This window comes from Pteropus medius, unplaced genomic scaffold (assembly GCF_902729225.1).
Source record: "Pteropus medius unplaced genomic scaffold, Ma_sr-lr_union100, whole genome shotgun sequence".
NCBI classification, from domain to species: domain Eukaryota; kingdom Metazoa; phylum Chordata; class Mammalia; order Chiroptera; family Pteropodidae; genus Pteropus; species Pteropus medius.
The window spans coordinates 8,069,233-8,084,236 of NW_024344370.1; the positions used below are offsets into that span (position 1 = coordinate 8,069,233).

The 15,004-nt window shown below is 35.4% G+C and overlaps 1 protein-coding gene across 1 annotated transcript in view; it reads left to right on the plus strand.

Annotated features, from left to right (window-relative positions):
* Positions 1-15,004, plus strand: part of ZSWIM6 (zinc finger SWIM-type containing 6) — a 166,860-nt gene that overhangs the window by 142,259 nt on the left and 9,597 nt on the right. The window contains exons 5-10 of the mRNA XM_039870000.1: positions 500-679; positions 5,039-5,215; positions 5,490-5,636; positions 9,215-9,361; positions 10,283-10,543; positions 14,271-14,406. Coding sequence (XP_039725934.1) covers positions 500-679; positions 5,039-5,215; positions 5,490-5,636; positions 9,215-9,361; positions 10,283-10,543; positions 14,271-14,406 — 1,048 coding nt within the window. The remainder of the gene's footprint in view (positions 1-499; positions 680-5,038; positions 5,216-5,489; positions 5,637-9,214; positions 9,362-10,282; positions 10,544-14,270; positions 14,407-15,004) is intronic.

A 15,004-nucleotide genomic window follows, 5' to 3' on the forward strand; every position in this document is an offset into this window, starting at 1 on the left:
AAAGTTTGAAATACCTATAAGGAAACTAGGACGTTGTTTATTCATGTTTGTTATATGCTTTTATGGTTTTGTGTAAAGGTCATCTGAGAAGGACATTTAATTTTTGTGCAGTAGGACCATTTAGAGAAGTTTGTTGCAGTATCCATATATAAAATCTGTTTGTAAATTTAAATGGCATATTGGACCTTAGGATTGTATTCTTTATTGACTTCTTTGTCTAAAATGTCACACAAGTAGGAAGGTGATTGCAATAAGCATTTTAAGTACCTTTCATCTTATGTGTAACAATCTTTGGATCTTTGGTTCAAATTCAGGCTCTGTTGTCCTCTTTCCATTAAACTAGGCATGAGAGTTGTGGCTTAATTAAGGAGAGAACTGAGTTATAAAAATTGTAGACTTGGGTCCATTTCGAAATGGTTTAAAATTTATTATTAGCTATTAGAATTGAACATTTTAATAATTTTTTAAAAATTTACTTCCCTCTCTCCCTTTAAATTAGGTGCTCTGTGGATGTGTATAGTTTTAAATCCCCACTGCAAGTTGGAGCAGAAGGCTAGTTGGCTAAAACAGCTGAAAAAGTGGAACAGTGTTGATGTCTGTCCATGGGAAGATGGAAATCATGGTAGTGAATTACCCAATTTAACCAATGCTCTGCCTCAGGGTGCAAATGCCAACCAAGGTGAGTCCACAGTAATATTTTGCTCACTTTGTATCTACCTAATTGTGCATATATGTTTATAATAGTAACTAACAATATATATGGGAAAATAATTTTTCCCACTTACGAATTTACTATAATTCAAGGGCTTAATATGTTTTGACTGTATGTGTGTTTGTGTGTGTGTTTTCATTTTTACCTGAGACCTTTGTGTGCTTTTTTCATATTCTCAGAATACAGATGGATGTAATACTTATATGTATTAATATGTGTTATTTAAAATTATATGTTATATAAAATTGCCTATTAACTCTTTAGTTTTTTTTTTTTTTAAAAAATCATGGAATAGGGTGGTCATTTTTTATAAAACAAAATATTGAGAGACTTGAGGAGCTGTGTGTTTTTCTCTCTTTAGGTCAATTCATATTTGGACTACTGTGTAATTTGTAATTTAATCAATTAATAATTCTTACTTTTAGTATGTATCAAGTGGACATTTTATGATGGTCCGGAAGGGCATGGAATGCTGTTGGTATTTGGACTAGGAAAATTCTTTATTGCACATGCTTGTCTAGCATACTTGTTCCCACCTCCGTAGGCTAATAATGTTCTCCAGTCTTTGGGACAACTAAGAAATGTATCTAGACATTTCCAAATGTCCTCTTAAAAACCTCTGTTTCTTGTTTTTATCATGTTTTTTGTTTTTTGTTTTTGTTTTTGTTTTTGTTTTCAGCTTCTTTCTATCTTTTGGATCCACCCATTTAGCCTAAGTCCCTCTCATCTTTTAAAAAATAAATCTTTCCTTGGTCTCACTTTCCCTTCCGGCTACTACAGGATTTTCTCCTCTCTTTCAGAACCAAATCCATAAAATAGTTAACTCTTGCAAATAAAAATTTCATTCACTAATGTATGTCATTCTTTTTGTGTGATTTTGTGCTGTTGCTACCTCTTTGTGAGAAAACTTGAAAGATTTTGAGGTTATGATGGAAGGTGAGAGTTAAATGACATCAGAAGGATCCAGAATCAAGACTGTCATTCACTATGTGCTGGCCCTATATGGAGTCAGTACTCCTGGAAAGAGCTGGACAGTGTGCTGTGTGTGAATGCGATGTTAGCATAGTGTTTTCAGTCTCTACAAAGAATATTATGTGTATTACTCCATAGGGATTTGCCCACTCAAAAAGAAATTTTAGGGCTTTGGAAAGATGATTGTCTGGCTCTGCTTTGTCTAGAGATCCTTGCTTGGGAAATCAGTATTTGAAATCTGTCATACTTTTATTGCCCGTGATGATTTTATTTAATAACTTAAAAGAAAATAAATGTACCCTTTATGCCCCACATTCTTTTCCAGAGCTCAGAATTTTCAAGTTTAGTCATTCAACATTTATTGTCTTGCATTGCTAGGAAGGAGTATGCCTATATCTACATAGGCAATATCTTTACTCTTTTATTCTTTATATTCGGAGGTTACTGTGTATTTCACTCCCCAACTGCTTTTTGGGACCACCATCCTAACATTTTACACTTGACTTTTACTCGCCACTTGGTTACTTTCCCCTTGGTTAAACAGGAATATGTCATAGGCTTTAGAAAGTGGCCCAGCTTCCTGATGAAATAATTCATTTTATTTATGGTTTGGCCCAGGGGTGTGAAGTCAGGACATAGCTTCTGAGGGCAATATTTATAGCTGTTGTGTGTAAAGGCACCAGGCTCCTGCTTTTAGCAGAGTACCCACATCCTCCAGAAGGACTGTCAGAAGAGCTATTCCTACAGAAGGGCTCTGGTGCTCAGCCTGCACTGCTTCTATTGGAGAGCTGAGCAAGTTGCTAGGGGAGAGCCAGCTGTAACCAGCAGAGCCCAGCAGCCATGCCATTGCAGCTGGGTGGGGTGTGCATGTGGTATAGACCACGGGCAGAATTGCATTTTTTGGCACATTAAAGTGAATGTGAAGGGCAAATCAGGCCCTGTCTTTGCTGAGATTATTTGTTAGAATTCATTAACAAAAACAATAACAGAATCCACATCCTTTGAAAGAATATATATTTTTTATTTTTTAAATATACCAGAATGATAGCTGATTGTTTGTTTTAATTTTTTGATAAAAGAACTGAGTTATCCCTTTTACTTTTCTGAATTGCCCAAATTTTCTTTAATCAGCCTGTATTATATTTATATACTTTATTAAAATTTTTTACAAGTCTCTTTTTTATGTAAAAAAATTAATGTTTCTTTTTTCCACATTATTGCAAAAATTTTTAAAAAACAGACATCTGTTATAAAAATTGACCATAATTTTGACACCTAATCAAACCCACTTTTTGTTTGTATCTTTTTAGTCATTGTATATATAATAATTATTTTTTTATGTTTCCCATGTTATTATAGAGCTTTATATCCTACATTTTCATTTAAATATTTCATTAGTATTTAGCATTTTTGTTACAGTTCGTTTTATTGTTCTCTTAGAGCTAATGACTATTGAAAGCCTGGTGTGTGTTCTGTACCTTTCTCTGTACCCATATAATTATGTGCAAATATGTGAAAAGTTAAGGTTTTTATTTTTTTTAAGTGGAATCTTATTCTACAGCTTGCTTTTGTTATTGAAACCACAGCCAGCACACAGTCAACAGGTAGAACTCCTCATCTTCTAAGACATGCATAACAGAGACTCTTTTAAAGTCTCCTTTTAGTTTTAAATTCTATGATCTAATCTAAACAAAAGAAATGAAATGACGAAGTCACTTAAAAATGTGTGAGATTTAGTCTTTGTAATATTCGATTGATTGACTATGAGAAGTCTTATTGCATAGGAGTATATTTATTCTGCTCAGCCAAAAGCACAAATATGTTCAAAAAGCCCTTAAACACAGGGCCCGCTCTTCTCATTTGCAAGGTGTACATTTGTCTACTGCTAGCAAGGAGTCTGGGCAGGGGCCAAAACAGATATACCTGTGTTTATACTTCTCAGATTATGTCATTTATGCATTTTGATATGTCCGCCATTCACATACAGATACCTAAATCGACCTGAGACCAAGCTGAAGTAATGTCTTTCTGTTAAAGAAATAGCTGAATTTGGAATGAGGATATCTGTGTTTTGATCTTGATTGCCATTGCCTGGCTTTGTGACCTTGGCAAGTCTCTTTACTTTTTATTTTCAATTCCATCAGCAGAATAGAGAGCTTGAACTAGATGAGTTCTCAGAACTCTTCTCGATTCTGTTGTTTTTGGTTTTTATGATTTCCTTTGTGTCTGTGCTTAGTCAAAGCTCCATTGACAGGAAGATGTTACTTTATCAACTAAGGAAGCTTCAGATATTCCTTCTCATTTAATTAAGCTTCAGAACAGTGAGGGGTGGTACTTGAGCTAAGTAAAGTATGCATAAATAAAAATAGTTTGTTTCCCTGGTTTTCAGTTGAGGCTCATTAAGGTTTGTGCCACAGCTCAAAGGTAAGTCTAGAGTGGGGACCCAGGGGGTGGGAATGCAGGGAGAATTTGAACCGTGTGATCCAGAGGAACTGAATAATCCCTGGAGTTGGGGTGAGACTATCCTTTATTCCCCAAACATTTCTTTTCTTCGTCAGGTCCTGAAACTTGAACCCTCTTCGGAGTGTATGCTTCTGCTCTTTTGTGATGCCCCGGCATACACTATGCTGGGGACATCACACCAGTCATGGAACCTGCACAGGAGTCAGGAGGCAGCCTGTAGGGGCAAGGTAAGTGCGCTGGTTTGTTTTGTAGCTATGTTGTGTGGCTTTGTGAAATGTTAAATATATGCATTTATGCCCTTTGGGATATAAAGTGGCATTTAATCATTATATCCCAAGAAGCATAATAGTTTAATTGTGCAAAACCGCACAATATAGTTAAAAAATACAACCAAAAGCACAACCCTTATGCATATCTTTAAAGGCTGATTGCATCTTCCTGAAAGGTTCCATGGCTGGTGTCGCATCTCTTGCATAGTGTTTGTGAGAGCTGTTGATCCCATCAGGGCAGCCCACCACAGCACCTCAGAAGTGGGGAGCAGTGAGTTTTCATGTGATTCTTTTTTGTGCCGAGTGCCTCCTTTGAGTGTATTTGGCATGGAAACTAGACTTGACAATTTATTTTTTTTGCAGGATGCCTTTAACCTTAGCTTTGATGGCTGCAGAGTGTTTGTGTTTGGTTATAAAACAAGTGAGTGAATGGTGGCTCTTTGGGCTGACTTGCCTCCTAGTACTTAGGACATGAGAGTATTCACCCTTCATCCTTCTGCTTAGGGGGTGCAGGACAATGTGTGTGGGTGTGCTCATGAACATCTGGCCACAGAGTGGTATGATTGCTATATTTACATGTGAATAATGGCTGACATGGCTTTTTGAATTGTGGAAAAAACAGATTCATCGAACAGGCCACATCGGACAGTGTTCACCCGAGCCATCGAGGCATGCGATCTCCACTGGCAAGATAGCCATTTGCAGCACATTATCAGCAGTGACCTATACACCAACTACTGTTACCATGACGACACTGAAAACTCCCTTTTTGACTCCCGTGGGTGGCCCCTCTGGCATGGTAAGTGGCCAAACCGGAAAGACATTTCCATGACTTACTTCTTTGTTTCGTTTCTATAGCATTATTGGAGTGGGAGGAGGAGAGCTGAGGGATTCAATGGGAGATGGATGAATGCTTGGCAATAGAAGCTGAGTATTTCATTCAAATCCAAGTTCAGAAATGATTTCTTGTGTCTTTTTTAATAGTATTTTAGGGGGAAACATGTTACTATTTAGTCTTGTTTTGTAGATATAATCAACGCTGGTAACTCTGTCCCCTTAACTTTCTGTTTTAGAACATGTTCCTACAGCCTGTGCAAGAGTGGATGCATTACGTTCTCATGGGTACCCCAGAGAAGCACTGAGACTAGCAATAGCTATTGTTAACACGTTAAGACGACAGCAACAGAAACAGTTGGAAATGTTCCGAACTCAAAAAAAAGGTGAATGTGAAGGAGTTTGTTTCCATTGGAATGGGATTCCTGGTGATGACATCACTAGGTTTTGTGTTCTTCTGGGAGAGACGGCTTTTAAATTAGGGTGATGGAGATGGCTATAGTCACCACTCATTTGAAATATTCAATAGCTGACCTGCAAGAAATTTTAGGCATTGTTTTCTGGTTGAATTTTTTAAGAAATAAGGTGGGGGTTTTTTGTTTTTGTTTTTTTTTAAGTTTCTTAGTTTAATTTTTTTAAGGGAGCCAATTTTTTTTTTATTGTTTGAGTAACTATTTAATATGTCTAAATTATCTAAAATGCTAGTTAGCCAAATATTTTGTGAAAGTGCATCATAATTCTTAACAGTAAAGGTTCTGGGGAATAGACTGCCTGTGTTTGACCTTAGGCAATGACTTGACGTCTCTGACTTAGATTCCTCATCTGTCGAATGGGGCTCAATTGAGGACCTATCAGAGTTGTTGAGATAATTAAACTCAATTCTTTTAAAGCACTTAACGCAGGGCCTGGCGTATTGAGTAAGCACTCTAAAATTTTTTGGTTATAATAATTCATGCATAAGGACATGATATTTATTTAAAGTGACCAGAACAGAACTCCTTGGATTTTTCAAATTCTGTAAATAACATTTGATGAACTTTCAACTAACAGGACACATTTAACTTCTTTATCTCAGTTAATCTTTTAAATTTTAAATTAGCATTACTGAGTAATAGTAATTGCAGAAGTTTGTTATACACGCAAGGCTCTGATCAGAAAAAAAAAAATATGTATTCCTTTTCTGATTAATCCATACACTCTTGCTCCTTCATAACTATGATCTGTGTTTATTTGGTAGGATTGTTTTTACTCTCTATTCCAAAGAGTTTTAGTTGCTGTGGTTTTTCGGTTTGGGGTTTTTTTGGGGTTTTTGTTTTGTTTTGTTTTGTTTTGGCTTTTCGTTACTACGTTTTCGTTTCTAATCCTTGGGCGATTATATGCACACCACCTAGAGTACAGCTAAAAATGATCAAAAGTTGTTGAAATAGGCTGGAGGTTGAACTGAGTGGTTTTTTTGTAACTTTTAATATCCTCTGTATTGGAAGTACTAATAGAATATTAACTAACATTATCATTTATATGATGAAAGTAAATTCCAAAGGTAAAATTTGAACCAAAGAAAGGAGGAGCTCAGATGCGATTGGTATGTGATATTCCTGATAATCATGACTTTGTCCAATTCTTCATGTTCATATCATCACTAGTTACCAGATGTGTTTTCTCAAATTCCCCTTGTTCTAAACACACACCATATATGGCCAGAGGTATTTACTCCTGGAAAGTATAAAGGATAATAATATTCAAGCTAAGAGAGAGTGAACACTTTTTATACTATAAAAAGAGAGCTAGTTCATGATGATGATTATCTGATCTTTAAAAATCATATCATAACCTTTACCAAGAAGCGTTTTTAAAATGAGTTTAGTAAAAATGTTGCAATATCTAAGAAATGTAAAGTGTAAAATGTTAGAATTCATGTTTAATTAGGCTCCTTTGATGATCTTTGAGGCCACTCTTACACACATTTCTCTTTTATCCTGGGAGCAATGAAAACATTGTTTCAGATTATTCTTAAGTATTACTAGGATTACATATCTATACCTTTATCTTTCCCTATTTTTTTTTGTTCGTCCATATTTAAAGAATATGTTTTTCATAGCTGTTATAATTCTAAATTGCCATACCAGCTATTTGTTATGCAGCCAAGATTAGTAAATGAAATATCTTGTACATTTTTAATACTATGTGGCATATGTCAGCTTCTTTTTTTTAAATTGAGATATAATTTACATATATTATTTTCAGGTGTGTAACATAATGATTTAATATTTCTGTATTTCAGAATAATCACCACAGTAAGTCTAGTTAACATCTGTCACACATAGAGTTAAAAAAAATTTTCTTGTAATGAGAAACTTTTAGGATCTCTTCACTTACGCACCTTTCAGATATGTGCTACAATGTTATTAACGACAGTCACCATGCCGTCCATTACATTCTGTGACTTATTTTATAATTAGAATTTTATATCTTTTGACCACCTTCACCTATTTCACCCACCTTCCATCTCTGGCAACTACCAGTCTTTTCTCTGTATCTAGGAGTTTAATTTTTTTAGATTCCACATATAAGTGAGATATAGGGTATTTGTCTTTCTGTGTCTGACTTATTTCACTTAGCTCAACTTCTTGATTCTGAAAAAAAACTGTATTCTGATTTTTATTTCTCCCATTTCTCTGTGTGTGTGTGTGTTTTGTTTGTTATTATTTGTTTTACTAATTTTTGTGAGAAATGAAAGAGGACACAGAGGAAATACTTTGTAAAATTTTTCCTGTTTCCATTCCTTTACAATAGATTTATTTGTATAAGCACAACACTTACCTTCACCATATATCTACGAATATATATATATATGTATTTTTCTCCCATCAAACATACATATTTGGTTGGTCTCAAGACTAATGCTCAAGTTTCTTTTTTTTTTTTTCATTTTTTCGTACTGTTATATATATGAAAGCCAGTGACAGAAACCAAAAGGAAAGCTCTTTCCAAGGAATGTAGGACCCAATTTTTACAAATTTTAATACATTATACTGGGCTATGCCTCATTTCTATGTACTGATAGTTGACAGTCCAAAACCAGAAGTCGTCTAAAGGAGTGTTGGATTCATGGAATGGCTCTTTGGCTATCTCCAAGCCAATTTTTTTCCTGTATATTTTATATTACATATAGATTTTATTATGTTTTCCTTTAATAAGGAGCTGTTATTTATTACTTTAGTAAACACTTAGATGTAAAATATTGCATTATTTACAACAGAATATATCTTAAAATATTTGCAGCCTTTTTCAGCACTCTGTAGTTTAACTTAAGAACTTGAAAATGCTAACATTCTGAAGAAAATGTAAAGGATGTGTTTCATCCAAATTATATGTTATCTTCTGCTGTAATTCTTCTTTATGGCCAAAGTCCTCTCTTAAATGGCTTATCCATGATAAGGAAGACTTTCATAAGGATATTGGGGAGTAATTTAATAATATAGGGGAGTCAAAGTCTGACCCAAGCTACAGCTGCCCTCTGGTCTCCAGTTTAGATGATCTAGTGAGCACTGACACTGAGAGTATCTTCATAATAGAGTTGTAGAGTTTACCCAGTGGTAACTTCAGAGGGCCTTTTTAGTCTTATCTAATGCCACTCCTAGGAAGTGGGCTTCTCAGGTGAAAATTTGGAATTTGTTTTTCCTTATTCAACATAATTTAATAGTGTGAAAAGTAATGTTAACTCAGTAGTACCCTGGACACATGAATTAAATAGATGTTTGGGAGTTTTCCTGGGAAGCTAGTACCATTTATATTGATTTACAGGTGAACTTTTAGAACTCAAAATAGTTCACAAGTTGGGGATATGTATACCTTTGTTTTTTAATTAAATTCAGTATTAATTTTGTCAGGATGCTGCTATTAAATGGTAAAGCCTCTCTTCTCTTTACATCTTTCTCTCTCTCAATTCCCCTTCTTTATACAGAGCTACCCCATAAAAGCATAACCTCGATAACCAATTTGGAGGGCTGGGTCGGACACCCGCTAGACCCTGTGGGCACTCTTTTCAGCAGCCTTATGGAAGCCTGCCACATGGATGATGAAAGCTTCCCTGGGTTCTCAGATTTTACAGGTAAAATCATCAACATTTGTCTCATATGCCTTTTTTTTCCTAAACCCTGAAGGGCATTGGTCTTAGAGTCAGCGGTTGACAGCATGTGTGAAGAACTTAAGAATATTTGTTCCCTTCTAGTCAGTGATTCTGCATCTAAGAATTTATCTACGTTCATGACTGTTTTCCAGCATCAAGATAGAGAATAAGAATGTGCATCATGTGGGAGGGAAGGATTGTCCCTTTGTTGCTCCCATGGCTGAGTGCGCTCAGAGGATTAATTATCTTGCTCCTCCATATTTTCTCATGTGGTGATTGCCTTCATTAATTATGGGTGACCCAAAACTCTGTCGGGTGAAAGGTGTGACTTGCGCTTTCCTTGCGAGTTTGATGGTTGCAGTTTGTCACATTTTCTAATAGAAATACCTTAACAGAGATAAGAGAATGCTCAGAGTCATTACTCTTACGATAACTGATGACTCTTTGATGACAAAAAGGACCTTGAAATTGGGTTACGTGTTTTGTGTTCTCTACTGTCTTCATTATAAATTTTAACACTATGATAAAAGTATGGAAACTTATAATGCCAGGCTTTTAAAAATTGATAACTGTTGCAGTCATCATGTAATTTTATACTTGTTTAATTAAAATTTTTTTCCACTCTTAAGTATTCTTAGTATCTTTTTAGATTTATAGTTTTCTTTGGTGATTGATTTTCAATGGGAGAAAAATATTTGTAATATTCTGTCTCACAAAACACACATTTAGTCATTTGTGGCCATTTGTTAAAAGATATTAGGAAACTGTGCCCTTTAACCTAAGAAATATGTTTTTTGGCCTCTTGGAATTAAGTCAGTAATTCATATTTATAAGTCTTGGATAAGATAAACATCTGTACCTACAAAAGTAGTTTCTGAACCCTGATTTTTCTGCATTTTACAGAGAATATGGGACAGTGCAAGTCTCTGGAATACCAGCATCTACCTGCACACAAATTCTTAGAAGAAGGGGAATCCTATTTAACGCTAGCTGTGGAAGTAGCCCTGATAGGGCTGGGACAGCAGCGTATCATGCCTGATGGGCTGTACACACAAGAGAAGGTTTGCCGGAATGAGGAGCAGCTCATTTCCAAGCTTCAGGAAATTGAATTGGATGACACACTGGTGAAAATTTTTCGCAAGCAAGCAGTCTTCCTATTAGAAGGTAGTTTGATAAAAAAAAAAAGTTTCCCGCTTGTTTAGCCAGTTGTATTAAGGCACTATTAAATGCATTTAATATGGTAGTTATTCTGATTGGTATAGTCATAGGTGTATTTATTATCCAAAAATAGTATCACTTAATAAAAAAGTGGAGATGTTTAGGTTTGTGTCATTTGATTTAGGTGACCGTGTAGGATAGCCCCATTAGCTACAGGCTCTGAAAAGAACTGTATTTTGGCCATGTTGTTCCTGAGATAAATGCAAATTTGATATTTAGTGAGCTATTGCTGATAGCCTTGTTCCTCTTTGCTTGATCAATTAAATAATAAAATGAAAATTGGTTGGCATTCCTCTGAATTATTGGCTGTTACATGATGTCTAGGTTTTGAATATGTCATTTGCACATGCTACCAAAGATTTGAAGGCTGCAGGAGTGAATTTCCACTGTGTTGATTAATCATTTCAGAGAATTCATTAGATATAGATTCACCAAGTTAAAGTTTCATAGACTCTCCAAGGTAATGTCTTAATTTTATTTTTTTTTATAAAGTCAGGAGCTAAAGGGCCTAACAAATTTTGGCTGGCATCATTTTAAAAAAAATTTTTCTCGAAAAGAATAAGTACAATTAGTATGGTAACCTAATCTTTTGCATAAATTTAGGTGATGTCTAATTGATAAAATTGCTTCTATCGCTCAAGTACATATATGTTATTATTGTGTGATTCTCTGTGATTGATAGGCTCATAAAGTGTGGTATCTTCATCTAATATTCAGAACTGTTATATATATTTTAGGGAAAATAGCATTTCAGAACTTTTTTATCTTTGCAAAGCTAATGACCTATTTGAAAGAAAATATTTTCACCAAGTACATTATACATTTATGTGTTTTAGAAATGCGTTTTAAAGGGAAAATGTTCTTTATAATGTAATTAATTTTGATAAAAATTTCTAGTATTAATATTTTTAAGCACTCTACTGAAGTGGTTTTTTTCCTTCTAAACATAAAAATCCATCTTGGCACATTTCAGGTGATCTTGATTCTTTCATTACTGTTTTCTTTTAGTTCTTCTCATAATTCCCTTTGATATAAGCAGAATTATTAGCCACAACTTTTTTTTATGTTGTCACTGGCTCTCAGTACTGACTTTTGGTTTCCATCATATTGAAGGTGGGAAGAGGGTGTGTGCTTTTCCGAGTTGATGCATCTGATATGTTTATCATTTTCCTTTTTAAATGTCTTCATATTCATTATTCATGAATATTTTTTAACTTTGTCCTAGTTTTTGATTAGTCTATACCTCCCCCATTAAACATTTTTATGAGATCTGTGCCTGATGAAGAGTGTTGTTGACTCATCCCAGCCTTTGTTCCTTCCTGTCCCCGCTAAGCCTGCGAAGAGCGGGCAGTACAGGACAGGAAGCAGTCCAAGGGGAAAGCCAAGGGACCATTTCTGTAAACTCCAGAAGATAAGCACTCCATGATTGAATTGACTGCACTGGGACACCAAGTTCTTCATGCTTTTGCACTCTGTGCATTTCAGGGGCAAATTAATTAGACTCAGGTACCTGAAGAAGAGGAAGCAGTAACCCTGTATTGTTGCTGAGTGTTAATCACTTCTGGCCACAATATTAGCATACTGGATCAATTGGCATATTGGAAAAGTACTTCTGGGGATCTTAGTACCAAATTTCAGTCTTTTATTATTTAGTATACTAGAGTTCAGGAATTTTATTGATTATTAATTCACAAATAATTATGCGATACCTGACTGAATGTTTTGCTTAATGGGAGGTGTCATAGCAAAATGTTGATTGTGTATCCTGGCTTTTTCTCTGCATAGTACAAAAAAGGTAGTTTGATCATTTAAGGGAAACAATGGAATAAAATGGAGGAGAAATGAAGAAGATAATCTACAAATTTGCTATAATTAGTCCTTAAGTAAAATAGTTAGTATCTTAGTCTATTGATGCTGCCATAGCAAAATACCACAGACTGGATGGCTTAAACAATAGAAATTTATTTCTCACAGAGGGTGGAAAGTCCAAGGTCAGGGTGCTAGCTGATTCAATTTCTGGTGAGGGCCCTCTTCCTGGCTTGTAGATGGCTGCCTTTAGAGAGAGAATGTTGCAGGAACTAGCTCTCTGATGTCTCTTCTTATAAAGACACTAATCCTATTGGATCAGGGCCCTACCCTATGGCCTCATTTAACTTTCATTACCTCCATAAAGGCCCTATCTTCAAATACAGTTACATTGGAAGTTGGGGCTTCAGCCCACTAAGTTGGGGTAGGAGATGCAAACATTCAGTCCATAATAATAACCTAAATAATTTGGCCTCGTCGTATGAACTAAAGGTGGAACTATACTGCTATATCAACTTTCAAAGAATGTCAGATCACTCAAACATTTTAAAATATCTTAAAGACAAGGAAAAAAGATTAACATATTTGGTAAAATTAGAAATCTAGGATGGATTTTAGTTTGCCTAGGTAAAAAAAATAAGTGATTTACTATATAATTTTCAAAGCACTTAAATAATGAACAATTCAAAAATACTAACCAAAAAATAAAACAAATTTAAAATAACCTCTATTAAAATGATCTATAATGTATAAATGTCCTACCCCATGCTCAGTTCAGTAACTCTTCTCACCATTTCTTCTGCACTGCATTTCTTACATTCTAAACTCTTCGCCAGACTGATTTTTCTCAAGGAAAACAAATGCATTATGTGCTTTGAGCAATAGTGTCATGGTTCATAATTCTAGAAATCATGACAGAGATGTTACTCAGAGGTGACATGGAAACTAATTTATTAAACACTTTACAGTAACTAAACCTCAAAGTACCTAAGTGGAAAGTAGTTGAACTAACCACAGTGGTTTCCTTTCAAAATTTATTTAAAGTCTGTATCGCCCTTCTTAGGGCAGCATTCAGAGAGCACATAGGGGAAGTCAGCTCTGCCACCATGTCTGTCAAAACTTACTAAGAAATGAATTTTGACAGCTTAAATGTAATTTTCCTTTTAAAATTGGTCTTTTGGAGCCCAATATGTGGTAGATTTCCAGTTACTTTAAATTCTTTTTTTTTTTTTTTCTTTTGCCTACGGTGAGTATCAAATGGGTAACTACTCTTTTATTATTAATCACTTTCTGAGAATTAATATTCATTTCTACTTATTAGAAGCAACAATGTTTAAAGTCTTTATATAGGGATTTGTGGTTCAGAATCCTCCCCAACTCCATCCCCTGAGGCAGAGCTCTTGTTTTCTGGAAACCTGACTTGTCTGTTCCCCTAAGACTGATTGGGTCCAGGAGCAGGTTCCAAAGTTAAGCTACAGAGTCATCTGTGCATTTGAAAATCTGGATGCTCAGATATACACGTTGAGAGAGGATGCTTCTTGAATTCAGTGAAGTTTTATGCTTTTCTCTGAAGCAGTTGTAGTGTGAAAAGGCTCTGCCCCTTAGTTCTTAGTTCTGTGATTCTTGTTTTAGCTATGGTACAGTTAGGGGATTGTTCCTGAAGTAAATGCGATATTGGATACTATACCCTGTAGAATCATTTTTGACTAAGAATTTGTATTCTTTTCTACCATGTCACTTAGATTACATTCTTAACCAGATTAACTTGTATATGTTATAAGTTTACATAAAAATTTTAAGATATACTTTACAAGAAGTCTTAGTTCCTTTTTTAGGAATGTAAAATGTGTATGCTCTCTTCCCACAGCCGGACCATATAGTGGTTTAGGCGAAATAATCCATCGGGAGAGCGTTCCAATGCACACATTTGCCAAGTATCTCTTCACCTCTCTCCTACCTCATGATGCTGAATTGGCATACAAAATTGCACTGAGAGCAATGCGGTACGTATTCACAGCCCAGCCGGGCAGACGCAATCCAAATTCCCCACTGGGAGAAATGGCTGTTAACTGATTTCTCATTCATTCATGTTTCTTGTAGGCAGCAGAAAATCTAAAGAACCTATTTATTTATATGCCTTGGACTGTCATGGTGATGGTTTGTTCATTGGCTTGTTTGGTTTCTGTTTTAAAGTAAATGAGGAATCATATCCTTGACTGCTGTCATATTCATGCTTATGGTGGCTTTTTCCTAGTTTTTCTTGAAGCTAGAGTTCGGAAATACAGAACAGTCTTAGGTCAAGTTTAACCACATGGCAGCAACAGTTAAAACCTTCCTAAATTAATTGCTTTGAAAAAATTAGATTTTTGAAACTGCTAAATAGTATACTTGACTGCATATAATAATTGAGGGAGCCTTGCACACCTGCTATAATTTCACATTTCACCAATAACACAGGACAGCCATCGTATCACCCTTTGTGCTCCACTGGAGGATGAGGGCAGATGGGACCTATATGTAGTGTCAAAGGCATCACTGTTAGAGATCTTCCAGGATCTGCTCACCTCAATTCTGACTGCTTCCATCTCCTCTTTAGTCCTT